This window comes from Copadichromis virginalis, linkage group LG20, assembly GCF_057382275.1.
Source record: "Copadichromis virginalis isolate Kocher_CV1m ecotype Utaka linkage group LG20, C_Virginalis_male_GT1.1, whole genome shotgun sequence".
NCBI lineage: Eukaryota > Metazoa > Chordata > Actinopteri > Cichliformes > Cichlidae > Copadichromis > Copadichromis virginalis.
Window position 1 is genome coordinate 20,945,392 of NC_140637.1, and position 27,976 is coordinate 20,973,367.

At 40.6% G+C, this 27,976-nt stretch overlaps 3 protein-coding genes across 7 annotated transcripts; 2 read left to right on the forward strand and 1 right to left on the reverse strand.

Moving 5' to 3' along the window:
- The first annotated feature begins 504 nt into the window (after positions 1 to 504).
- LOC146684725 (5-aminolevulinate synthase, non-specific, mitochondrial-like) lies at positions 505 to 7,285 on the forward strand. Of its 5 annotated transcripts, XM_085444057.1 has the most exons (7): positions 1,388 to 1,749; positions 4,642 to 4,747; positions 4,863 to 5,073; positions 5,180 to 5,348; positions 5,587 to 5,749; positions 5,906 to 6,090; positions 6,847 to 7,285. In XM_085444057.1, the coding sequence occupies exons 4-7, from the start codon at positions 5,268 to 5,270 to the stop codon at positions 6,853 to 6,855; spliced, it is 438 nt and encodes a 145-aa protein (XP_085300183.1). In that variant the 5' UTR covers positions 1,388 to 1,749; positions 4,642 to 4,747; positions 4,863 to 5,073; positions 5,180 to 5,267; the 3' UTR covers positions 6,856 to 7,285. The 5 variants fall into 5 exon arrangements, with proteins under 5 accessions (XP_085300182.1, XP_085300184.1, XP_085300183.1 ...); XM_085444056.1 differs by lacking the exons at positions 1,388 to 1,749; positions 4,863 to 5,073 and adding an exon at positions 505 to 573; XM_085444058.1 differs by lacking the exon at positions 4,863 to 5,073 and having other exon boundaries at positions 1,387 to 1,749; positions 5,948 to 6,090.
- Positions 7,286 to 10,837: 3,552 nt separating this feature from the next.
- Positions 10,838 to 15,472, forward strand: LOC146684726 (dual specificity protein phosphatase 7-like). The gene is made up of 3 exons (XM_085444310.1): positions 10,838 to 11,624; positions 12,268 to 12,696; positions 13,832 to 15,472. Exons 1-3 carry the CDS (start codon positions 11,255 to 11,257, stop codon positions 14,140 to 14,142), a joined length of 1,110 nt encoding a protein of 369 aa, XP_085300436.1. The 5' UTR covers positions 10,838 to 11,254; the 3' UTR covers positions 14,143 to 15,472.
- Positions 15,473 to 23,606: 8,134 nt separating this feature from the next.
- Positions 23,607 to 27,721, reverse strand: tnnc1a (troponin C type 1a (slow)). The gene is made up of 6 exons (XM_085443754.1): positions 27,435 to 27,721; positions 26,153 to 26,183; positions 25,757 to 25,903; positions 25,092 to 25,206; positions 24,419 to 24,555; positions 23,607 to 24,281 (listed from the first exon to the last, which is right to left on the reverse strand). The coding sequence occupies exons 1-6, from the start codon at positions 27,456 to 27,458 to the stop codon at positions 24,250 to 24,252; spliced, it is 486 nt and encodes a 161-aa protein (XP_085299880.1). The 5' UTR covers positions 27,459 to 27,721; the 3' UTR covers positions 23,607 to 24,249.
- Positions 27,722 to 27,976: the final 255 nt, after the last annotated feature.

Below are 27,976 nucleotides of genomic sequence, written 5' to 3' on the forward strand. Positions count from 1 at the left end.
TGCAAACAGATAATGATCCGAAGCATACTACAAAAGAAACCCAAAAGCTACCAAAGAAGTGTGATGTTTTTAAATGACCAAGTCAGTCACTTCATCTCAACCTAACAAAGGATGCATTTCAGTTATTGAAGACACAAAGTGAACACAGCAAGACTGCGAAACAAGCAGCAGTAAAGACCTGGCAGAGTATCTCGTATAGAGAAACACCATTTGGTGAGGTCTGTGTCTAACAGTAACTTTGTGTACATTTAGATTGATACATAGAAGTGTGTCATATTTGCATAAACTCAAAATTATTAGGGTTATGACAAAATAAAAGAAAATATAAAAAAAGAAAAATGTGAGAATTCAAGGACGACATTAATTCAAGGCACACAAAAAGTATTCATACCCAAAATCTAGTAAAAGTGCGTTTGGTTTAACAGACGTAAATTGAAGCCAAAGGCAATAGCCCCACCTGCTGGCACTACGAATCACTACACCCTTATGAGACGCGAGTTCGTCGCCGCCATATTGCAGCGGTGTTTCTGAGCAAATTCAAACTGGATGACCAGAGACGGTAACATTTATCATGTAGGTACTTATCTTACAATATTTAACCGTCTGTGTTTTAATTTCGACAATTAGAAATAATATTTCTAGCCTGCACAGTGTTGCAGGTTTCATGAAGTGGCAAACATTATTTTCCGTTATGCTAATACATACTGTACAAAATCTGGAGTATTTGTTTATATTTACATGCGCAGCTGCTGATGTAATTCTGCTGACGTATGTGTGTGATTTTTACAACTGCTGATCTACGTTCAGTGCAAGCAACGAGGCGATTTTGCTTGAAATGTGGAACCGCGAGACTTCCTAAAGTTTTATGTGGTTTTTGGTGTTCGTTACAGTCACGTGTGTATGTATTCAGCTCTCTATTTCCACAAATTTAAACAAAATATTATACTAGTTTACTAAAACAAGTATAGTCTTATGTTAGACCAATAGAAAAAAAAAAGCAATTAACAAAAAATAAAGATACGTACATATTTTGTAATGAACATATTTTTAATTTGACAAAGTATCATTCATAGTGCCTACAAAGTGTTCTGTTAAACGAACCAAACAGATGAAAATATTATGAGTGCTTTAATAACACATGGAATCCTGTCTTTGCATTCCCAGGCCATCTAGAGACAAGACTTTCCAGCACCAATATGGCTGCGTCTATGTGCTGTCGTTAAGAAATGTAAATAGCAAAATATCTGAAACTCTTCTGAATATATTACACTGTTGCCTTATCTTTTCGTAATTATTTTCCACGTTTTTTGTGGTGTGCTATTATTCGTTCTTTAAAAAAAAAACGTCAGCAAACGTAACGTCCTCTGATTGGGCTGCAGGACTATCTTCCACTTGTTGAGTGACTGTTAGAGGGCATGCTTTTGCCACACACACACTGTAGCTACCTAACCTGTAATGTCAGTGGTTGGATTTTGGTAGAACACCATTTTAATTCAACAGGATAAACCAGATTTTTGTAAGATCAAAGTAACTGAAAGGTGGGATAACGGGAGTTTTTATCAGTAGCTACTTTCAGTTTTAGTCAACTTTAAAATTTGCCTAAAGCCTAGAGCCTTTTATGGCTCTTACAATATGAAAGACCCTGCCTTGACCCTGTTTTGTGGGAAACTCCGGCTGTTGCAGATATGTATCTGCATTCATCTGAACAATATATCGTTATATTGTCCCGATAACGATATAACCCTGAAGGTAAGCGCGTCATGGACTAAAGTAAAACAGTATGTTGGATGTGCCACGCAATGCTCAATTACATGTGTGGGAACTAGTGTGTTAGCGCAGTTAGCTCGTTAACGTGTTGGCCGTCTAGCCCCACGCACGGCGCGATCAGGGGTAGCTCGTTAACGGAGATTTGCCGTGTTGTGGCGTTAACGTCATTTCAACGATATTAACGCTGACAGCACTAGTGGGAACACAACGAATATGACTGCACATTTACGCCGACATCATCCTAGTGCAAAGACAAGTGGAAGTAGACAAATACAACTAACATGCATGCTACAAACTTTACCCGAGTCATTTAGACAGCCGTTAGCACATGATTCTCCTTATGGGGACCTAATATGTTTAATATTGTGGCGAGCTCAGACAAGGAGGAGACGGAGGTGTCGTTTGGGCTTGCTTCCCGTGAGCTAGCCAGGGAGCACAGCCGTTTATTGACATCTGCAGAAGAACACTGCCGCTAGCTAACTGCTCAGCGCGGCAACCGCACAGCAACAACACACAGTGCGCCCTCTGACCCCGGAAGGACACACCTCGCAGCGAGAGGGCGTCACCCATCACTATGGCAACATAAACAAAACATAACTGTACAAACAGAACCCCGAACAGCCCTGACCCTCTACATAGCCCCCACCTAAGGGGTCAGTCGTCCCCGACAACCCCATTACCCCACACAAAGTCCTGCAAATGTCCAGGTGCCTTCTTTTGGCGCATCGGCCGGTCACGACCGGCGGGGGAAAAGTCACTCGGGTCAGAACATGGGGTGCCACCATCATCCCACTTCTGACACCAATGTGGCGAGCTCAGACAAGGAGGAGACGGAGGTGTCGTTTGGTCTTGCTTCCCGTGAGCTAGCCAGGGAGCACAGCCGTTTATTGACATCTGCAGAACAACACTGGCTAGCTAACTGCTCAGCGCGGCAACCGCACAGCAACAACACACAGGGCGCCCCCTGACCCCGGAAGGACACACCGTCGCAGCGAGAGGGCGTCACCTGTCACTATGGCAACATAAACAAAACATAACTGTACAAACAGAACCCCGAACAGCCCTGACCCGCTACAATATGCTGCTGAGAATATAGCCCAGAAGAAGCGTATAGTATAGCTTTTATTTTGGAAAGAGCCATTTCTCTGTAATAAACTCTCTTTTCCAAAGATGAGTGATTCCTCAATCAGATACAGGGCTCGCAAAATCGCTAGCCCGACGTCCCGGGGCTAGCGATTTTTCCAGTCGGGCTACCAAAATCTATCTCTGCCCTGCCCGTCGGGCTATTGTAGGAATCAAAATATATGTCAATGCTTTTGCATTCTTTCAGAAATGTAGCTGGGTAATTATGTCATTGGCATCGATGAGCCACTGTCAATATGTGACATATTGAAATCGCGTTTGAATTTGCGCTTGTTTTTTGCTTTCACTTTGCAATCGCGCGAACTGTGTATAGAGAGCGACAGCACTGATTGGTGAGTGATGATAATTTGCGCACCAATTCCTCTGACATGGTCTTATCAATCGTTAGCTTACTATGCAAACATGACAAGTGAAATCTCCCGCAGCAAGCTTAAACATGTGAGAGGTTGATCGCGCAGAGAATCGCTGACCGTTATGTGTGTGTGTGTAAAATCAGCAGGATATATATTTTAGTTCTGCTGAGCCAAATAAGACAGGTCAGGGTGAAGAAGTGACAGCCAAAGAAAAGCTTACCACAAAACGTTATGACAAATCAGACTGAAAGGCAAAAAGAAAGTGCAGCTTTATGGTTTCATGGACAAAAGAATTTCTGTGGCTGCAATATGACGAGCTATATAACCAGGGGTGCACATAAGTGGTCCGCAGGTGCGCATTCGCTGTCAAAATAAAAAACGCGCACAAGATAAGAAGTTGCAACGAGTGTTTGCGTACATAAGATTTTCAGGAGGAGGACAGACATTTGTTTAGAACTCTTAAAGATGTCGAAGAAGCAAGCTCCTTTAAGCAATTACTGTGATGTTCCTCCACCTCCAAAGAAATGTCAGGAGTGCGAACCACAAAAGAAGCGCGTATTCTCGAAAAGGTAGTTGCAGGAGGTGAGCTGGCTTCAAACAAATGATGAACGCACAGAGATGTGGTGCAGAATGTGCCATGAAAATTTAATAAATGACAAATTAAAAAGGCATGAACATTTTTTTTTTGTATCTTCTACTTGTGTGGGAGGTCATCACTGGTGAGTTATGCACTAAAGTGCCCAGTGATGACTGACATGGCCTCCAGTCCTCTGTCCAGAGCCTTGCCCTCTTCAGCTTTGTGTGTGTTCAGTGATCTGATTGTAATAAAAAATTTTGACTCCAGATCCGAAATGTAAATTGAAGTTGCCCACAGGACACTTTACTCCCCCAGCTGTTCAGGCTGTGGGCTCTAAATACCCTTTTCTGACTGCAGAGATGGTGCAGAAAAACAATAGGTGAAAGGTCATTGTTTTGAGTATGCACAGTTTAGTGACAGTTCATGTGCATACCTGAGGAATGTCATGCATTTGAAGACTGCTGAATGGGCCATACTTGAATAATAAAAACGAACATGAAGTTATCAGTTGTGGATCTTATCAGGGCACACAAGGCCAATGCAGTGGAGCCAGAAAAACCCTTACCTTCCAGTGTCACACCTGACACTACCTGGATGTAAGCTGATTCTTCTATTGCACAATTATTTTCAAAGGGAATAAAACTGATCTGAAGTTTAAAACCCTTCTTCCACAATTTGTTTTCGGCTGTTGCATTCCAGTATGACAAGTTTTTTAAAAAGAAGATATAAAGCAAAAAAAACCAGACCACACATATAGAGTTTTTAAGAAGATGAACTGATCTCCCTCCTCGTTTCCTATAGCAGAAAACTACTCAAAGTTTTTTCACACAAAGAGAGATGTTCCTGTGTGGTGCAGCAACAACTACCTAGGCATGAGCCATCACCCCAAAATCATCAAGGCTATCATGTGAGTATTCACGCTGATCATCTGTAGCTCTTGTTAATTTTGTTTAGACCAAATATGATGGAGAAAAATAATTCAGGGTTCAGGACAGTAAACTCTCTCTGCTTCTGTTCTGAAGATATGCTGTACAAAAGCATGGTGCTAGTGCAGGAGGAGCACCAAACATTTCAATAACAAGCAACTTCCATGTGGATCTTCATTATGTACTACCTGACCTCCCTTGGAAGGATGTAGCAGAGCTGTTCACTCTCTGCTTTGTAGCCAATGACTCTACATAGTTTACCCTGTCAAAGATGCTACCAGCTACTTCAATTTTGGCTTAAACTAATGTAATAAGTGACCTAAAGTTGAATGTCTTTGAATGGTTACACGTTTTCTTATTTTGATTGAAATGTATTGGAGAGATTTTTTTCTTTCTTTTGTTTATTCTGCAAGGTTGTGAAATTTACTCGAAAGCCGGAAACCATGCGTCAGTGATTCAGGGTTTAAGAAACAGCTGGGCTAAAAAGTTTATATCGTCACAATGACGCCAACCGCCTACAAGAGCTACTTGAGAAATCGGACTCCTCCACTTCAAAAATCGTTGCCATCCGTTCAATGGATGGTAAGTACGTGGTCCTCCTTTTAGTGTGAATGTCTTTAATTGGGCTTTTAAAATGTTCAGCTATTCTTTTTAATTAGAATGTACAGGATTTCTAGAAGTTTCTATTACTCTCTGTGTAAGTGGATTCAGTGAAATCACACATCTAATACACGTCAGGGTCAGCAATGAATAAATAAATGCAAACTGTTGATTTGTATGAATAAAAATATTTTAATTTTCAATGCCGTGCTCTCTGCAGGAGCGGTGTGCCTACTTGAAGGGATGTGCAACGTTGCTCACAAGTTTGGTGCTATTACATTTGTGGATGAATTGCATGCTAGAGGATTATAAGGCCCCAGAGGAGGAGGGATTGAAGACAGATAAAGTCATGAAAAAAATGGATATCATCTCTGGTACACTTTGTAAGTGGACACTTCATCAGTGAGAGCAAACATTTTCTGACAACTGCTGCATAGGTTTTATAGAGGATTTAATATCCAGCTATGGCAATCAGCTGTTTAGGTGGCTATATTGCCAGCACCAGCCCCTGGTGGACACAGTGCCCTGTTGTGCTGCAGGTTTCTTCTCTACCAAGTCTCTGCCCCTCATGCTGTTGGCAGGGGAATACATTAAGATCCTGAAAAGTGAAGAAGGCCAGATGCTCAGAAGGAAACATCAGACGACTGTCAAGCTGCTTCGACAGATGCTGATGGATTCTGGCTTTCCTGTGGTTCACTGTCCAAACCACATTATTCTTGTCCAAGTAAGAAAATTCATGCACATTATGCTGTTGGAATCTTTAGCTGACAGGACAGTTGGTTCTGAAACAGGCATTTGATGTCTGGATAATGTTTTTTTACCGTATACTCACTAAACACTTAGGCCCACTTTGCTAGTAACAAGTTGGACTCGCTTTTGATTTTTTTTTTATACTTATATGATTATATTTCATATTTGCATTTACAAGTAGTTCAAAGGGTGTACCTAATAAACGGGCCATGAGAGATTCTGTAAATCTCTCTTATAGAATGAGTTCCATCTTACACTCAAAATTCAATTTGAGACTAAGACTGTGGGAAATGCAGAGAAGAACACTGTGGTTTGTGACACTATGATGTCTTGTGACAACATCAACGTTCAGGCGATTGACTACCCCGCCGTGGGTAACGGAGAGGAGCTGCTGCGCATTGCCAGACCACACTCCCCAGATGATGGACTACTTTTTTAGTGTCAGTTTAACAATTCAGTTGCCAATCCTGTTTTTGTTGAGTTCTCCTCACCATATTGAAGTGTAAAATGCAGAAAAGTTGACTTTTATGCTCAATAATATGCCTGGCCATTAAGTAACAAAGATGATGAAAGGCATTACTTTATAGCTTCATCAGATAGTGAACCAGCTAATGGTTTAAAAAACTCGCTTATGATAGGATTATTTGGTCAGTATTTAAGCCGTTAAGGTTATCCAACATCTGTAATTCTCAGTCGTCAGTGCATCTGTTGTGTTGCTTTGTCTTCACAGATCGGCTGATGAAACATGAAAGGAAGTGGGTTTGGACCTGAGGTCGCCCGCCTTAGCAGAGTGCAACTTCTGCCAGCAACTTGTTCACTTTGAAAGATGAGTGTGAGAGAGAAGTCTTACTGCAAAGGCCTCAGTCCCATGATATCAGCAGTTGCCTGACATCACCAAAAGCACTGAATTCTCATGATATTAAAGCTGTATTGGGTTTTTATTTTATTTTAAATAAACATGCGGTCTGTGTGTGGTTAAAGCATGAATGAACTCTTTTACATTTTTTAAAAACTACAGCTTTTACATGAATTAGCTGTTACATGTATGTGCAAAATGTCCTTTTTTTTGTTTCAGAGGTACTGAACTTAAACTTTAAAAATACTGAACATAGTTTCCATCAGAGGTTTTTATGTTCACATATATTTAAATAAATGATCCGTGTTCCTAGTCTACTGGATTTCTTTGATTTTCTAATATTTTTAATTGTATTTCTTTTTTAATAATATATTTGAGTATTCTGGGAAAAGGATGACAGCAGTGGACAAATATGTGGACAGATGTTCTTGCGTTCTTCTCAGATTAATCTTTTCAGCTGCTGTTTGTTGGAAGAGTTTTGTTACTCTACCTTTCACTTCAGTCTTGAACTGTGAATCCAATTATGACCAGGCCATAGTTTTCAAATCTTCTGTCATTCTTGGAGTGTAGAAACCTTTACCCCTACTTCCATCTACTGTTTTCACTCATACATACATTGTGCACATCAGATTCAGCTGTATGCAGGCAGTGTAGTCCATGGCCATGTCAATCTCATGTCATCCTAACAAATTTGTTTTCATTTTATCTGGCCAATGATTTGCTGCCGATATTTCTCAAGCTTCAAATCTTTTTCTTTGGTTACGTTTAATCTTATAATTTTGTGCCATTTAAAAATCATTGTTTTTCTTGGACATTGTATTCAAAGGACTACTTCATACTGTGTTCTTCAGACATTCAGCCTCTTGTGCTAAACAAAAAGCATACGTCTGCTTTCAGTGCAAGGTATGCACAATTTCCAACACAAATTGTGCATGGTGTGACTTTTTTTAATCCAAGGTGGCCACTATGCTTTCTAACACATCTTCTTTTACTGTGGCTGACCTTCTGTTTCAGCTTAAATTCAGTAGCCTACTAATGGTCTTCTGTATTGTTCCATATTTCCAAAGGCTCACATTTTCATTTTTCATTTATTCCAGTAAGTAAGGTTGCTGTGTGCTGGTGCTGGGTTTGTTACATATATCAACCCCATGGTATGAAATATCCTGAACTCTGATACACAGTTATCCAGCAGCCCAAAATGATCTCCGATCAGATCCTGTTTTATGTCTTCGTGGGCTCATCCAGTTTTATTTTCATACATTTATATGACAGTTAGGGTATCTGTGGTGCATATGTGCTGTACTGATATATGAGGAATTTTATTACATGCTTTACTCCTGACAGAGATATATCTGTTGCAACTAAGGCATGCTAAAGGGTGATTGCAATTCCGTTTTACAGATTAGGAAATAAAATAAATAGCATAAGCAAAAAAATGTTTACTGTTAAAATATTCTTCTGTTTTCATTTTTAATGCGAAACATATGAAACAACAGATACAGATGTTCAATTTAGTAGTCTTCTGCATGCAAAATGATCTTAAGGGCAGATTTGTGGTCATCTGGTTTTTCATTCATGAAATGCCCTTTGTGACATTCATGGCTTCACCACATGGAGGCACACTGGGCCTTTGCAGCTGTGAGGCAGTGACATCAGACACCACCTCCCTTTGCAGATGACTCATAACTGGTGCAGCAGCTTTTGTAATGAACCACTAGAGGGTATCAGCAGAAAACAGGATATTGTGTTTCCCATCTAGATAACACGTGAGATCACATTGGTTGTATTAAAATCCGACAAACACACTTCCACACAGCTCACAGCATGGCACAACTGTAAAATCAGAGATTTTAGATACTAATTTCAATTAAATGAACTACTGACTTAATCTGCTATAACTGTAACAGCAGTATTATCAGTATTTTTTTCTTACATGATAGTGGTGCTCTATGCTGTAGGCCGTGATCACCATGATTAGATTAACATACTCCAACGCAAAGACAGAAATCAATGAAGAGGAAGCACTTGCTTTATTGCTCATTTCTTAATTCATCTAACTGCATCCGGACATTAAAGGAGGGTGCTTGTGCATCCACCGTGTTTGCGTGGAAGCCCTTGAAGCAGCACTTGACATGAAAGACGTGGGATTCTGCAGCAGAGACGTTTCCCCTCTTTGCTCTGGGAGAATTACCATGAGCTCACGTTTAGAGCCCGTTATGTAACCGTGTCGGTGGAAGTGGAGTAGACCACCAATATGATGCAAGTCTTGCTAGCTCAGAGCACACCCATATTTGGTTTTATTTAAATAAATGTCCTTGTTATGCATTGAGTTGACTTAGTAGAGTTTGATTTATTACATTACGCATAGATATTATCACACGAGACGTATGATACAGAGGCTATAATTTGGCATTTAGGGTCTTGTGCATTGTTTGACCTCATTATCACACATTACTTCCCTTCCCATCACTGTCCTTTGTAGATACGGGCTGTTCAGTTCCTTATTGGAAAGTTTTAGGGGAGGTCCAACTTTTCTACACTTCCTGTAAGATAGCTGAACTGGAGCAGAAATCATGCTGGCATGAAGGCCCACAGGCAGTGTGTGTGTGTGTGTGTGTGTGTGTGTGTGTGTGTGTGTGTGTGTGTGTGTGTGTGTGTGTGTGTGCGCGCGCGCGTTGGTTTTCAGACCCCTTGAAATGATGAGGAAGTTTGCTGCTGGCTGCAGGTGCTGAAACGGCAGTAAGGTGTAGAATGGCAGTGATACGATACGTGCTGCGGAGTGTCTGATCAGTTTGTGGCTGCGAGCGTTTGTGTGTGAATGTGAGTGTATTTAGCTCCATTTCTCATACTGTGTTAATCCCGATGCCCTGCACATCTGTGTGTCCCCCCACTCACGTGTGCAGACGGATGAGCTGCATGGCTGGGTTCCCACTGCACGCATCACCCTCTCCCTCTCTCCTTTCCCTTCTCTTATTTCTCCCAATCCGCCTGCATTATTATACACCAGTGATGTACTATGGCAATGTCTTGGAGGACCGTGCTGTTGTGCTTTTTAGTAAAGCACGACAGCACACTTAGCAGTCCCCATGATATTTAAATTTAAGGAAATTAGTTTAAAGGGAAGAGGTGTGAATTTTTTTCTATTTCCACCTTCAGGGGTGTGTCCAATCTGATTATGAATATTATCATCATGAAAGATAACACAAATATTATGTAACTACATGAATCACCAGCTAAAAGTGTCTGAATTAATCTCATTTTTGTTTTTTTCCTCCTGAAGGGTGTGATTTTAATCTTAAATACTGCACCACACACTACAGTCTATGTAATGAACTGGACTGTACTGCATAGTGACAGCTACAGTGCAGTATATCATTGGATTTCGGTTTCAAAGGGGTATCATGAAGGTCCCACAGAAAATTCCACACTGGTCAGGGGAACGTGGCTGTGACCAAGAGATAATGCTACAATAATAATGCATTATATGGACCACTGCAGTTCCACCTCAGTTCTAAGCATCTCAAAGGATAAGTTAGACCTCAAGGTACAAATGCGCAAATATATCTGTTATACTAACCTACATGTTCTCAAAGGGTGGGGGGAAATATACTTTAGAAAATAATAAAAATCGCCCAGTGTTACTAAAATGTAATAATACCGAGTGCCAACAGCTCCCTTCTAAATAAAAACTCGCTATAATGTTACAAAATCGCAAAGAAATGTTTCGCTCATGATACGGCGATTGATAAAAAGTGGTTTCATTGAGACTTGGTCGTAACAAACTTTGCTATATTTCCGCTATGACTTTAAATCGTAAGGATAAAACTCCTCCCTCTTGAGTTGCTCTACTGTCAACTAAAAAAAAAACAACCTCCCATGCATGCATCGGAATGGTAAGAAGAGAATGCGCATGGATGCCCCGGATACGATGTGGAGCAGTTGAAGTTGATGAAGAAACTATTGGCCACAAAGCGTCCACATTTAAACGTGTGTCTCGTAAATTAAAGTGCAAATAGGTCTCCAATGAGTCTTTGCTTTGTTGGGGGCAGACCAGACTCACTGACTGATGGAAATAGAGAAGAGGAAAAAGGGGAAATCTCTTCGCTCAAGCAGAAGCACCACGAACTGGCGGGGCAACATTTAACGTCTTTTTTTCCGGGTGATATGTAGGGCTTTTTTTCTATTCTTTTATTTTGTTTTTTGTTTGTTTGTTTTTTTTCGTCGATCGGTGGACTATGTAGTTAGTGTTTGCACTTGCGAGTAGTATGCTATTGACTCCGATATGTCTAATGTGACGCCGAGTAAAAGCGTGGAATGGCTGCAACTCGAGTTAGAGTCCGGGGGCACTTCTCTCCTCCTGCTGGACTGCCGTTCACATGAGCTTTATGAATCATCCCATATAGAGACCGCCATAAACCTGGCCATTCCGGGGCTGATGCTCCGGAGGTTCAGAAAGGGAAACATACCTATCCGGGCTATCATTCCCAACCACGAGGATAAGGAGAAGTTCATGAGACGGTGCAAGACGGACACGGTCCTTCTGTACGATGAGTGCTCCGTGGGCTGGCAGGACAGCGGGACTCCGACGTCGGTTCTGGGTCTGCTTCTTCAGAAACTGTGGGAAGACGGCTGTACAGCGTATTATCTGGAAGGTAAATAGTTTTGCCGTTAAAATAAACAAACAACAAACAGAGAACTGTGTATGCAAATGTTCTGTACTTGTAATTGAGTTCATAAGGATAAAAAATGCCTCACGGCGCATAAGTTTCCTTTAAGGTAAATTTGTAAAGTAAGATTTGGCCCAACAGTAGCAAAACTTTATTATAAGAGGTAAAGGCAAAGAAATGATTTTTTTCCCTCGGTGGAGCAGAAGTTGGGACACTGTGAGGTTTTTTTTTTAACTGTGAGGTTTCCTTTTTTAGCTTCTGGGGTTTAAAACGAAACTGTAAATGTTTATTGCGCTATACAAACGTAAATGTTAGTCCTGCGCAGATGTTCATCCTGTGCTGTGTGTTTGCGGTTTGAAGCTTGTTCAGAAGTTTGTGTGTCACTACTGAGATTCTCAATTAAAATTCCAAAATGGCTGCGCCATGTTTTGCTCTAGCAGGAACAGGCATGCATTTCATGAATGGCCACTTTGGGGGGTCTTTACAGTACTGCCAGTCTCAACACCCTGCAGCGATTTTCCATTGATATGTGGTTTAAATAAACTTTTATATAAGGTTGCACTTTAAGAAAAAAAAAATGATTTAAATGTGTATATGTGACTTGTTTGTGTCTTTGGCTCTTGTCCAGGTGGGTTTGTAAAGTTCCACACGGAGTACCCAGAGCACTGTGAGACCCTCTTGGACAGCTCCTGTCCCAGCTCCTCACCACCAGTGTCTGTTCTGGGCTTCGGAAATCTCAGAATCAGCTCCGATTGTTCCGACGGGGAGTCTGATCGCGAGCCTACCAGTGCCACAGAGTCCGAGGAGAGCCCCATTCCGAGTAATCAGCCTGCCTTCCCTGTCCAAATCCTACCCTACCTTTATCTGGGCTGTGCCAAAGACTCCACTAACCTAGATGTGCTGGGCCAGTACAACATCAAGTACATCTTGAATGTCACACCCAATCTCCCCAACATGTTTGAGCATGATGGACACTTCAGGTACAAACAGATCCCCATTTCGGACCACTGGAGTCAGAACCTGTCCCAGTTCTTTCCAGAGGCAATATCATTTATAGGTGAGTAACTCAGATATTGGTTTTGTTGGAAAAAAAAACTCGGAGACTCACTTTTCAGAAAGTTTAGTTTGTTTTGCTACAAGGCGTGTCATGTGAGAGTAGGTTGTAAGTTCAAGTAGGCTTGGCAGCTTTTGTTCGTGGGATTAAACACAAACAAATGAGGGATTTACTTTTATTTCTTTTGTTTCTTTTATTATTAATAATAAAATAACAAATGAGCATGCTTGAGCTATCCATTAGTTAGCTCAGTTGGTTCTCAAATGTGCTTGTTGGACAGGTGGGAGTTTAGTGGGTGATTAAAGATGATGCTCTCAGGTGTTAGACAGTATTATCACATTTATACAGGATAGCAACCTTGGAAGAGAACGTCCTCCTTTTTTTGTTTTGTTTCTAGCAGCATCACAACGCTGTTTTAATTTTGCTTTTGCGTCTCTTCCCGTCACTGCACCTGAAACCGCAGCTTTTCGCTTGTTTGTTTGGTGGCTGCGGTTCTGCATCATGAACCAGAATGAGGAAGGAAAAGTTGTTTCCACCCTGTCCTGTGTTTGATGAAAGGGTTCAACCCAGTATCATGCCAATGTGTAAAACAGACATCGTGTCAATTTCACGCTTTGCCTTTCCAAAACATGAAATTGAGACAATGGCAGAAGTTGCATTACTACATGTAGACATTGCATTACCAGTTGGGGGAGATAATATATTTAGTTAGTGAGCAAAAAACGTATCAAGTACATTCCCTTAATCTTTAGAGTCGTTTAAGCTAATATCTATATGGATGTTAATGTGTTATTAATGTCTGTCTAAACATTTTCTGGTGATTATTTTCATGTTGGCTTGATATAAAATATCTGCCTCTGCTGTTACTGCAGATTGCGACAACTACATTTCAGTTTTTGGAGAGGCAAAGCATGAATTGGATACAGTGGACCGGCGTGTCTATTACACGCTTTGTCTGGATTTCAGGTTGCTGGGTTGCCAAGCTTTGTTGTGTTGTTTAGATTGAGGTTGCTTGCTAATTTTGGCAAGTAACCGGGTCTTAGGTATGCTGTGTTTGTTTTGTTAAAAGCAGACACGGCATTGATAACTAAAATAACCAAAGAGTTATGCTGACCTTAGTCTACCTTTTCTCTCACAGACGAGGCTAGGTCAAAGCAATGTGGCATCCTGGTCCACTGCCTGGCCGGCATCAGCCGCTCAGTCACCGTCACTGTGGCCTACCTGATGCAGAGACTCCACCTCTCTCTGAATGATGCTTACGACTTTGTCAAGAGGAAGAAGTCTAACATTTCGCCAAACTTCAACTTCATGGGTCAGCTCTTGGACTTTGAGAGAACTCTGGGGCTGCACAGTCCCTGTGACAACTGTTCTACCAACCAGGAGCAGCTCTTTTTCACCACACCAACCAATCACAATGTCTTTCAGCTAGATACGCTGGAGTCGACATGAGATGTGATAGAACAGCCTTTTTTTTGTGGTTTCCTGAGGTGACTCTGAGGTTTCTGAGCCTTTCAGATGGCTGATATTTATAGTACGTCAGTTACAGTTTTTCTGCACCAAAAGGAACTACTCCTATATGCAGAAAACATACTCTGTTAGATCCAGTCTCAATGCCTTAATATCTAACACAATGATGACTTTTGGTATGTGACATACATGGTATTAATGAATGGTCATGTACAGCCATAATAACAGGACATTTCTCTAGCATTGCTCTTTGACTGTTATTTGCTATTCACCAGCTGTACAATGGATGTTCCTGTATTTGTATCAGTCATCAATATTGCCTTGATGGTCTAAAAAAAAAAGTCTTTGGCCAATTAGAATGTTTTCTTTGAACCGATATGAGATATTTTGGGGGGTTACCTAAGCTGATGGGGGGGGGGGGAAATGGCTACTGCGGCAATCCCACCTTGAATTACTGTCCAGTTTTTCTTATATAAGTATTTAAATACATTATAAATATTTTCTTCTTCCACTTTCACAAATTTCTGCTAAACATTATTAGACTTTACACGTAAGTTCTGGCAGCCTGTTCTGTGTATATATATATTTTAACTGTGATATTTTTTATCGCAAAATATCAAAGTTTGAATATGTTATCCTTCAAAAACGCTCCCTGTACGTCTTGTTGCTCAAAGCTGCATTATTTGCATGGGACTTTGTTCTATCAAGGTTTTTTCTTGTAACCTTTACATCATATAACCTGTTGTTGGTGAGGCCTTGACCATACCTTAACATGAAATTATAGGTATAACGTGTAGGAGTATCCTTTTAGTCAGTTGAAAGGAACAAGTATGTAAGTATTCAGTTTATGAACAAGTACACGTCCACCTTGTTTTTTAATCCAACCTTCTTCAGTCTGCAGCTACTTCTGACGAAAACGTAATGTTTCGAGAAAGATGACGTGTAATTAGCTGTGCTTTGTCGCCCGTCTCATCTCAGAACAAATGAATGAGTTTGATGAATGAAAGGGCATAAAAGGAAATGAGATTGACCAGTGTATTCTTACCTCACAGTGAGACATTTTCAGGGATTTTTATACAAGGCATCTGTATCTCATCATGGCCTCTTAAAGTGCTCCCAAGGGCTGTTTTGTTTGGTATGTTTATAAAGATGTACATAAAATGTGGTTGCCATGGGAACATTTTTTTTTTAAATCAACAAGAATATGAAAGTGACCCTTGTTGGACCCTTATGTATAGTATGTGTAAAGCTAAATGTCCAAGACATTCTGTAAAAGTTTATAGTTCAAATATATTGTATATTTTTACTTGAATACGATTTGTTTGTCTTTGCTTAGACTTTTGCTTTCTTTTTACTGAGAGTCAATAACATTCAAAACAAAGGTGGTTACGTGGTTGAGTCAGTAACAAACAGGGCTCTAAGAGATCCAGAGAGAGTTGCAAGCAGTTGTTCAGTGTTTTCTGGGATCAAGGTTGCCACTGTGGTCAGATGTCTGTTTTCTGTCCACTCTGAAGCCCGACTTCCTGTCTCCCACACGCTTTCTTGACACAAGACAAGTGACAGGGCCAGATCTGTCAATACCACAGTGCAGGCACACCCACCAGTCACTCATATATTGCTTAAAGGAAGAGGAAGATGACACAGCATGTACTCCACCACAGATACAAGACTTCGGACAGCTCCCCTCTGCAACTTCACTCCTCTAGAGTGATAAAATTTAATAACAGTGCTGCACAATAGCTGTTATTCCTAGTGAAATTACCTTTTTTTGTTTGTTGTTTATTAAGATTTGCACATTTCCTGAAGGGGGTGAGGAAAGGGCAATATCCTATAAAGCCATTAATGAAATTTGTTTATTTACAAAGAAGAACTGAGAACTCTTTAACACTCTTGCTACCATTTAGAGGGAAATTAACACGTCATTTTGCTTTTCTCACGCTACCAATTAAAAAGAAGTCATTCACACACAAAGTTTACAAGAAAGTATAAGTATATTTCATAATACCATGCAAACAATATACTCTATCTCATATCCCTTAAAACAATAATTAGACGTCTTGAGTTTTGTCTGGAAGTTTCTGAATTGGTAAGCAGTTCTTTGTTTTCTCCGTTTGATGTGTCATTACAGCTCCCTGAATGCTCAGTAGGTCTCGTATTGTTTCTACCTTGTCAGGGAGATTTATTCAAATGTTCTTTTCCAGATGACAGAAAGATGGTGTAATAAATTCCCAAAGAAATTGTTTCACGAACCAAAGCCAAGCTTTCTAAGTCAGACAAAAAAAGTAGAGATGGGGGGAAATGCTTTGTATTGCCCCCCTATCCATACAGCCGTTCATTGTCCAATAACTGTCACCGTATGGCATTTAATGAATTAAATACTACATTAAAACTCTTTTAGTTCCAGCTTTGAGACAAAGACAAATGAGAATATTTTGGCGGGTTAGATATAAAACCTTACAGCTCTCTGAGCAGCAATATAGCACATGAAAAGACGTGCCTAGCAACACCTCGCAGTTGTGACGATAAAAGTTGTTGAATGATGGGTTTTCCAGGATGACTGAACCTGGCAAGCCACATACCTGCAGGCTAAAGCTATGATTAGGTCTGAAAAGACACCCACTCTAAGGCAAAGGTAATGGGTTGCTGCAGCGCATTGGAAAACTAGTGTTCGGTGCCTGGGGATAATGGAGTGAGAACAATCATAGTGAACTTATCTGTAAACGGCACCGTAGACCCGCAACGTATCGTCAGTGCTCTACACAAGTGAAGAAGAGTGATGTAAATGGTTACACACCTTTAAATACCTGATTTTATTGCCATCGCACACTAGTGTCTATCAAACACTTATCTTCAGTTAGAATGTACAAACTGGTGTTCAGAAGTGAGATTCCCATGCATCTACCATTCAGCACTCTTGACACCTGTTATTTGTGGAATGCCTCACCTGAGATTTAAAAATAGCTTTTTGCATTCTGCAGTTATGAATCACTTTGTGTTTTGCTGCCAGCTTCAAAGCTGGGTGTGAGGTCTGAGCAGACGGTGTATTCCCCATCACTTGCTCACTCAAGAAACATGTGAAATTACAGAGTTCATTCTGAAGTCTGGCAGAACTTTTTAAGCAAACCTTTGATAAAGAAAGATGATTGACTTCCATTTACAGGAAATGGATGCCCGTGCATGTCATTTTCTTTCTTTTTTTTTCCCACCAAGTAGTTTTTTGTTTTAAATTTTTTGTGAGATATAAGGGGACTTTTTCTGTCCTGTTATGATCATTTATGAAGGGAAGCAGAGGCTAATGTAGTGCTTACTCAGCAGCCACTGCTGGTGAAGCAGATGTGCATGAGACTGACTTGATTTTAGCTCTGGGTGGGGGTTGGAAGGGGCCTATGCCTGTTTGCAAGCTTATGCTTATGTTGTATTTGTGTGTGTGTGTGTGTGTGTGTGTGTGTGTGTGTGTGTGTGTGTGTGTGTGTGTGTGTGTGTGTGTGTGTGCCTGTGCTGCTGGGGCTAAGCAAAAGCCAGCCAGAGCTGGTTCACACCTGCTGTGGTTATAAGAACATACTTAACATACTGCATGACTGACAATAATTTCACAGCTGCTTCTGCTTCTGATGCACACTAACAGCATTAGCTCATTTATTCAGTTCACCCTCACTGAACACAGAGCCACGGTATTCACAGAGGACTATTTACGCTATTTCCATAAAATAAGAGTTCATTCGTACATTGCGAAAGGGGTGACCACGATCCTATGAGTGTTTGGCCCTCCTGCTATAAAAGCCATTCTTATCTAAATAACTGCCATCGTTAGTGCAGGGATTTTTACTCCTGCTGGTCTCATTCTGTTTGTGTACAGCACATGTTCAGAGGAAATGAGAATAATCCTAATCTCAGTATTTGGGCGAATGCTGTCCCTGAGTAGGCGATGACATCATAGATGCAGTTCTGCTCTGTCCCTTGAGCCTTGCTGTCTTTGTTATATCTAAAAGGTTGTGTCATATTTTATGATACGAATACCTGCTATTCTTTTGTTTGTTTGTTTTTTACCAGCACTCATGATGATCATAGAAGTGTTTAATTCTTCTTAGTCAGTTCATAAGTGCACTGAAACATGGAAATTTCCTATTGCCATGTATAACTACAGAGGAATGGTATGTGTTATCATGCCAATTTCCCGTTTGGGAGATTGCCATTTGATTCCCAGATACTTGGAGTCACAGCAAAGCCATTTTTAATCCTTCCTATTTTCCCACATTTGTTTTCAAGGGAAAAAAGATTTTTAAAGTTAGATTTAAGATGCCAAAAAGCTCAACTTTGTGATTTGTTACCATATTGCAAAAATTAACAACATAACGACAAAATCAAAACAAATATTATGGTTCGGTAAACTTAATTTGAACTCAAAACCTTTCTAAGTCACATCAGTCTGTTCTGGGAGACATGTATGTTATCTGAGGAGGAAGAGAAGTGTAAGTTTTGGCCAAGAGAATACTGGGTCATGTGTAAAGCAGAGCCCCACGGAATCCGAGTGGCAGGCCGAAGCGGCCATCTGTTAACACCAGAAGTCTCTCATTTCATAGCCAAATTCACCATCCAGTAATATACAGTAGCCTGCGCTCACCAAGCACAAGAACAGAGTGATAGTTATTTGCAGTTTTAATCTGCAGCTAAGTCAGTGAAAGAAAACATTCCTTGTGCAGACCTAACACAAAGTAAAGGTCATCTGTCTATTTTGCGCCCCCGTTCAGGAGCTACACGGGAGGCCGTGCTGGAGATGTCTTGCTGTCTGGTATGCCATTCATACAAGGCCATATGTTGCTCATAGTACGGGACTGCTGAGTGAGATGAAAAGCATGTCTGTGCTACGGGATGTACTTCTACGTCATCGGTGCCTGAAATATTGATGTCGTAGTGCCAATAGCAGGAATCTCCACGTGTCACTCAAAACAAACCCACAAACAAACCAACAAAAGTAAGCCCCTTTAAACATCTCCAACTGAACTATTTACACTGTAGCAAAACTTAAAAAACGCATATTACTCAAGCACCAGCCTTGAAGCAGTTTTGATTAATATTTTAAAATGAACAATGACTCAAATTATATAATATGTAAATGAGAACGCTCTGCACAGGTTTTGACCCATTCAGCTCTCTAATTTCCCTGCCCACAATTTTCCTCTTTGATTTAGTCTCACACGTCTTCTTGAGTTGCCTTTAGCTGTAAGAGAAAACTGTTTTCACAAAAAAAAAACCACACTAACAGCTAACAGCACCAAGCCAAGAGGAGCTTAAAGCTGCCATCCATGTACTAAATATTGCAGCTTCTTACTTTACTACATAGTTAGTACAGTAAATGGCAGCTTTATTGGGTAAGCAAGGCAAAAGCATCTCAATGCATTTTGGCATGTAGACATGGCTGAGGTTTAAAACGAACATCGGAATGAGGAAAAAGGTGATTTAAATGACTTTGAATGTGTCATGGTTTCTGGTGCCAGGCGGGCTGGTCCGAGTATTTCAGAAACTTCTGATCCACTGGAATTTTCCCACACAACCATCTCTAGAGTTTAAGAAGGATGGTCTGAAAAGGGAAAATATCCAGTAAGCTAACGCTGTCTGGTTGAAAATGCTTTGCTGATGAAGTCAGAGGAGAATGACCACACTGCTTGTGGCCATGCAGAAGAGCATCTCTGAAAACAAACACCACATGAAGCTCGAAGCCGCAGACAAACACACTGGATGGCTCTTCTATCAGCTAAGAACAGGGAAATGAGTAAATAGTTCATACAGGTTCAGGAAAATTTTGAAAACAGAAAAACCTTTGAATTGAATTTGAAAAACCTTCCCTGGTCCCACGAGTCTCAATTTCTCCTGCCACATTTGAATGGTAGGGTCAGAATCTGGCACAAAAACAACATGAAAACATGGATCCACCCAGCTTTGTATCAACAGATCAGGATGGTGGTGGTGATGTAATGGTGTGAGGGATATTTTCTTGGCACACTTTGGGTCCGTTAGTACCAAATGAGCACTATTTAACCACCACAGCCTACCTGAGTATTGTTGCTGACCATGCCTGTCCCTTTATGATCACAGTGTACACACCTTGTGATTACTGCTTCATGTCACAAAGCTCAAATCATCTGTCTGGTTTCCAGCACTGTGTTGAAGGCAGTTCTGAAGGCAAGGGGTCCAACACAGTACCTGCAAGGTGTAACTAATGAAGTGACTGGCGAGTGTATATTAAACATGATGCCATAGTGCCAAATGCAGGCTCACCTTTGTGATCAGCTTTTAAAACTTACTTCATGCACTTTTTTTGTCAAATACACTGTCAATAGCATAAGTAATTAAATTAAGTTTTAAAATGCTAATAAATAAGCAATAATCCAAGTTATCTAGGCTAACATTTTATTGCAGGACTTGGAGAATTTCAGTATTGTTGTTCAGCTCTATAACTTAAGTGTGCAGTGTGTATTCTTCATTTTACATGCATAACTAGAAGTAAAAATAGATAAACCCTCCAGTGGTGCATTAAAACAAAACAATAGCTGTTATTCATTTGATTCCATGAATAGTTATTGTGGAATCTGAGAATTCTGTGTCTTGTAGTCTTGCTGTTCTATGGGCCATTATGGCAAGGCAGTCCAGAAACAGTACTTTAGTGTTCTCAGCACCAGAAGTGGGATGGAGCGTCATGATACAATATTCCGTCTGTTCCAGTTTGATTTGCAGTCCTTCCATTCTCCACTCTCTCTTTGTCTAAAGTGTTCCACTTCCTCATTGTGTATTTATGGCAACGAAAACAACCTAGCATTCGCTCTCATACTGACATTCATTTAAAACTGTCTTTATGTATTTATCGTATTTATGTAATCATTTACAACGAACACGTCATTTTACACGGCCAAAACAAACAAACAAAAAGTCACTGTCACATGACCTAAAAAGGAACAACGGCTGGAAATGGGTCAGAGAATCTGGGAGCTTATATTCATGTATTTTCTGCTATTGTGAATGGTGAATAACAGAAATTTCCAGAGATTAATCTTTAATATTTGGCACTGGACAGCTTCCAAGGCCATGTGATGTAGACAAGCAAGAAAAACAGGAATCCTAAACCCAAACGCCTGCTGGCTTTAAATGAGGTCTACATGTGTGGGTATCAGGAAGACAGCACGTTAACTGTGTCCGGGGTATTGCTCGCTCTTCCGGACAGTTTGTACATGTATTAATCACAGTGAGCTAAGTTGGTATAGCTTGGTATTGCCATTTTAGGGCATTTTCCTGGTGAAGTATTACTTTTATGTGATCTAATGGTTTGAAGAACTGTTTTTATAAATCAGTAAAACAGCAAAGCAGCGTGTTTCCCTGAGAATTTACTATATAAAGCTTTGTGTCTGACTGTCTGACTCACTCTCAGGCAATGGAATAAACCCACTTTGTTTTCTATGAATGAATGAAGTCAGTTATATAATAAACTAAGCTTACCATTACCTATGCAAATCCTCCGTCTCAGTCACATTCAATAGTCGTTCTTACAGGTGTTTCGATATTTCACCAATGAGGAAACAGAGATGGCTTATGTGGCGACAATAACAAAGGTAGTTCATAACTGCAGTGTGTGTTAATAAAAGCAGGCATGAGTCATCATCAGGCCTGTCTTACGTAAGTGCTTCTCTTCTCCACCCAGCTTACTGCTACAGTGCACCACACCCCAGATTCATTCACACACTGCTCTGCTGCTGCCCAGCCTCCCATTGATGCCGAAGAGTGCACTACTCATCTTTTCCACGCTGCAAATGTCAGTTTAAACGAAAATGCTCAGGCCGCAGAGCAGCCTAATCAGTGTGATCAAAAAGTAGCACCTCAGATTTTAACGTGACATCTTTTCACTCGAGATCATCGCTTTAGTTTTAATGCAGTATTTTTTTGGCCAGTGCAGCAGGAATGTATAAAACTGTAGATTATTCCGTGTCTTTGTCAGGCTGTTGACACTGATCTAGAAGGGCAGTTGCGGTTTGCTGTTGGTTGGGGTTTATAATCCGATAAGTATCACACGACCATGGGGGGGGGGGTGGGGGGGGGGGGGGCAGAATGGAGTTAACAGGACCCCCAGGGAAGCAGAAAGAGACAGAGGGAGGTAGGAGGGCTGTCATCAATCAGGCCACTGACGTCACGCGCTCGCACAAAATGCACTTGATCCCATTTCCAAAATCCAAATTATAGAAAAGGTCTCTTTCATAGGCAAAAAATGAATAAAAATGCGACATATTGATTTTGGACATAGATCAAATGAACATTTTACTTATCAGTTGGTATCAAAACACAAGAACATTTTTTCAGATCTTGTAGTAACCTACTGCTATGTGAATACTGTTTTTATTTTTGACATTACAATTTCAACCACTAGAAACACGAAGCAGTTTACTCTGGATGCTAACCCTATTTTATAACCAAACAAATCGGTCTGCAGATTCCATCAACGGTCAACCATTATCTTACTTTGGGAAGGCTGTTGCTGTGCCGTGAAATCTCTCATCTTTAGCTTGCTGTATCTGAGCCAAGCAAAAAGATAAGAATGTGTTTTCCTGCTGACATCAAGTGGCCACAGTGATAACTACATGACTCCTGTGCTGCTAAGCCTGTGTCCTGCTTTTGTGGACTGGATGGTTTAAAACGCTAGACAATGGCCATTTTTAAGGAATGCTTGGTGAGATCCACAGAACCTGGCTGAAGCTGAAATTGAAAATTACTAACATAAATAAAAACGGAAAGGAAAAAAAGAAGGAAAAAAAGAATTCTTTATTATGTAAAATTAATCTCTGGGCTTTATTATTTCCGATATTTCAAGAAATCAAGCTGGATTTTTAAAAGATCTGTTATCTCTTTGTAGTCTAACAGCATGCTTTTTATGGTCACAGGCATTTGATTGTCAACTGGTGTCTGTCAATGCACGTCCCCTAACATGGGCACTAACATGATTAGACATAAATAGCTCCTGTCTCAATAGTCTGTGTAACTAGATACCTCCAAAGCGACCATGTGGATAGTTTGCATACCAGAGGCACGAACCACTATGGAGTAAAAATGTAACAGATAACTCAAAATTTATGATAGACAGTCTCACACAAAATCCACTGTTATCTTGGTAAGACAAGTAACATTTCAGGCCTCCTTTGCTTGTTTTTACTTGTTCATCTGTGAAAAGCAGAGCAGGCCAGAGAGGCAAGCATGTGATCAGCCTGTAAAATCTGGAGTACATTTAGGCAAAATGGTATAAATAACAGTGCTTTGTCCCCCAGTATAACCGGTGTAACTCTGTCTAGCACGCTAGAAACACTCAAGAAACAGCAAAAGCACTGACTGAAGTATGTAGACCATGTCCTTAAAGTGAGTACAGATAAGACTGAATGAATTTATTCAAAGAGAGAAACTGACGAATTGACCATACTGACAAATACATCTTGTTTATTATATGAGTGCAAATTTCAAGCCGACCTTGCAGATGTTCCAGGGGTAATATAAGGGAATAAAAAGTCCTGAAGACATTTTCCACATCCAGAAATGTATCCATGAAATGAGCTGTACCCAGCACATTATTCTTATAATATGATTGGTCTAGCAGAGATTGCTATAAAACTGTGTTTACTCAGAGATATGTTTTGCTTTTTTGCACATTTTCTGCCCAAGTAAACAGTAGCCTCTTAGTAAAAGGATTTGTAAGCTCAATGGGGCACTTTCGAGATAAAGAATTTAGCTGGAGACAAACATGGCATTCATATTTCACACAGCCAAAAGGAGGGTGGTATCTGGCCTCTGTAAAAAAAAAAAAAAAACCCAAAGACACAAGTAATTTGGATACATTTACAAAAAAATCGGTATACATGGGCACCAAAAGTCACAACTGCATTTATAACAATGCAAGAGACATGATAGAAAAATACAGAAAGTTTTGAAGATGATATTTGACTTAATCTTACAAAGTCGTCCAATTGTTTTTATCAACTACATCCAATTTGGCTTCCAGCTTCACAAGATGGCAGAGGAGTTGCAAAAAAATACAAAAACACCACCCTCTCGTCTACAGGCTTACTCCACTCCTTTCATGAACTCCAAGAACTCTGCAAAAAAGAAGTCAGTGTTACAAACAGCTGAGCTTCAGACAAACTACTACGAAACCAGAACATGTCTTTATCAAGCAAATGTCTCATTGTGAATGTGTCTTAAAAAGTAAACACAACTGGTCCAAAGTCCTCACCATCGTAGTCAATTTTGCCATCGTTATTTTTGTCCCCATCCTTCATCAATTCCTCGATGTCGTCCTCTGTAATGGCCTCTCCCGTGGACTCCAGCATCATTTTCAGCTCATCCAGGTCAATATAACCATCTGTGTTTCTGCAGAATCAAAGGTGTGAAATGTCGTTAATGCGTAATAAACTTTAATTAAGCTTTACAGCTGGCATTGGGGGAAGAAGCAAACTTGTATTTGATGTGTGACTGGTCATATCTAGAATTTAAGTGTCTGGGAACCACCACGGTGAGAAAGGGAAAAAAAGCACAGCGAGTTTGTTCTTTGATGCTCAGACGAGGTGTCTGGCTTACATCGAGTGGGTGTTTAAAATATTCGGAGCTGTCAAAAAGGATTATGGAGCAAACTACATGCTGTACTCTGCAGAGCTGCTTGGCATTTTGTCAGTACTCATAATTGCACATTGGAAGCATACTTTGCTGGAACCACACAATGAAGAAGAGCAATTTGTTCAATAGACTGTGGAAATGCTCCAATGATAGCATCCTCTTGCCATAGATATTTCCCCCCCCCAAGTCTGTCAGTAAGCATGTAGCACAGTATTTCTTTTGTGGTGAGATTTTGCTAATAAACCGCTCTGAGTGCAGGATAAAGTAGCTACAGGTTTAAATATGAAACGTACTTGTCAAACATCCGAAACAGCTCTGCCAGTTCTTCCTCTGACTTCCCTTTGCTGTCGTCCTTCATGCATCTCACCATCATGACTAAGAACTCATCAAAGTCCACCGTGCCACTCCCTGCACACACAACACACTTCATCACATCCTTAAACTGGGATTTTATATTATCCCAGTTTAACCAGATGATCAGCTTAAAAGTACAGTCTGTTCACCAATGGATCACTGCAGTGATGTTATAGCATCTCAACTGATGTTACAAATGTATTTGATTTGAAGCCTATAATTGTCTTATTTATTATATTTATAACAGGCATACCTGTGAATTAAAGTGTGTGTGGTCTAACTATACAGAACTCAATTATCAGCTTTAGCTTTATCAAACAAAACCAAGATGCTGTTTTCATATTTCAACATTAAATCACATGGAAAATCCAAGATGACAAGTGCAACATCTGACACACATTTCCCTTTAATTCAACCTGACACATCAAGTTGTATTTAAGATCCCTGACTAGCATTTAAGGTCAGAGGGCTCGAACAATGCTTGTCTGCATAACATGCTTGTGATGCATTTGGCAGCTGACCTGTGAGAATGAGAGTCAAACACAACCAATTATTTTGTTCTTTTTTTTTTCTTATCCATAGCCCACTAGCGGTTTCGATTTACCATCTTCATCCACCTCGTCAATCATCTCCTGCAGCTCCTCCGGTGTGGGGTTCTGACCTAACATCCTCATTACCTTCCCCAGCTCTTTGGTGCTGATGCAGCCGTCCTCTGCATCCTGTACGAAGATGTCAAAGGCGGCCTTAAACTCTGCAGCAACAAAGCAGCACACACACAAAAATATCTACTGAAGCACGTCTGGTTTAGGACAGGGTTAAGATTAATTCCTGGGCATCAGCACAAAAGGCTATTTGTCTTAAGTGTTGGTGCAACTAATAGTTGCAGTCCTGTTGAGGTATAGATTTTTTCTACCAACAACTATAACTAAATCATCTTTTAAAGGGACTCGATGGCATGCTCAAAGCCTTTACGCCTTCAGTTGAAAATCGTTTCACGCACCATTTTTCTGTTCATCTGTCAGCTGCTCAACCTGCCAAAGAGAAAGAATTGAGAGAGAAAACATCAGCTTTCTGGGATATATTCTGGAATTTCTCTGTAACAACATATTTATGGGTTTGATTGCATTTTCCAAAGCTCCAAATATATCTCGGTTAAGATATCTGGAAATCTAGACTAGATTATTTCTGTTTGTTTTGATAACTTTTCAGTTAACAAAGCTCCGGGACATCCCTGACATTACACAGCACCTACATATCATACATGAGAGCTGGTAAGAGGAGGAGTTAAAAATAAACAGTCAGAAGAGAGGCTCAGGAACGACAGATAAAGGACACAATACACAGTGCTCTAAATTAGCATAGCTGTGGATCTGTCCCAACAATGGAACAGTAATCCTGGAAAAGCTACCAAGAATGAAAGAGGGAGACAGCTGCTTATGTAAGAGTTATTGACTGTTGTCCACTGTAAATTAACCACATACATACAGTATACAGACTTTCACATTTAAATTCCACTGCTGATGATACTGCAAAAGAAAAAAAAAACCTGAAACAGATGTAATATACATTCCAGTGTGTTTTTATTATCTCCCCGTTGGACTGTGAGCAAATAGGAGAGCCAGAGGACTATCTGTGCAAAGGTGGATAAATAGCCACACGGCTCTCAGGCTCACAGATAATGCTGGAATTCAGCCATGGGGCGGTTTATCTAAACCTGAAGCTCTTCTCTGGCACCAGAGAACCACTGAAACAGAAGCATCTGAGCAACTGGCCAAAATTAGCCACGTGAAGTGAGACCGTTCCATTTGAAGTCATGAATGAAGCAGCAGATTGTGGTCCAGGGACATGTCCTGTCAGTGACCTTATGAGTGGCTCTTATCAGTTCTGATAGGGCTGAAGTAGGCGGAAATCTAGAGACATACTTGGTGTTAAGGCTCCCCCGAGACGATGTAGCACTAATGAAGGCAACATAGGTATTTTACAACTATTTTAATAATGTGAGCTTAAAAAGGCTTAAAAAATGATGGGTGGCATTTTTTCATGCAACAAATAAACATTAAAGTGCAGCTTTAAATGGGGAAATTACACTCTTTCACTCTTAACTACTGATTACATTTAGCACTATTAAGAAATGTTAAGGATAATGGTTTTACATCCATAAAAACATCACTCCCACACTAGATTAGTTCTCACAGTGTTCTGGTGAGCACCCAACAAATCAAATAACTTCACCAGAGGAAGTCAACTGCACTCTTTCAGCTGTGTTTTGAGTGGGATCATACCGCTGCCTTGTAGATGTCGTTCATGTCGGAGGCTCTCTTGCTGCCTGTCCTGACAGCGTCCTGGCACAAAGGAAGGAAGTACTGTCCAGTTCAGGGCAGGACTCTGGCCTCATCCTCCGAGGGTTTTATAGCTGGAGTCCAGCGCTCTCTGGTCCCTCCCTGGGCAGAGCAACCTCCCCTCTGTTTGTGTCCCCTTGTGTGTCCATAAATGTGTGTGTTTGTGTATGTGTGTCATTTGGCAAATCTGTCACAATCACCAGGCTCAGATAAAAATGTGGCAGCTCTTAGGGGGCACACTTTGGAATGGAATGAAGTGAGGGGGGCAAGTGTGGTGAAGCCTAATCTCCTGAGAGGGGGGGGGGGCTGTAGGGACACTCAACATTCCTCTAGACCTGGACCACAGAATATATATGTGTGTATGTGTCTGCGTGTGTGCATGGAGGAAAGCCAAGCTGGGAAACATCTACAATCAGAAGACCAAGGAGGTAACAAGAAGAGAAAGAAGGCAGTTCTAAGAAGTCAGAGAAGACCAAGGTCAAAGG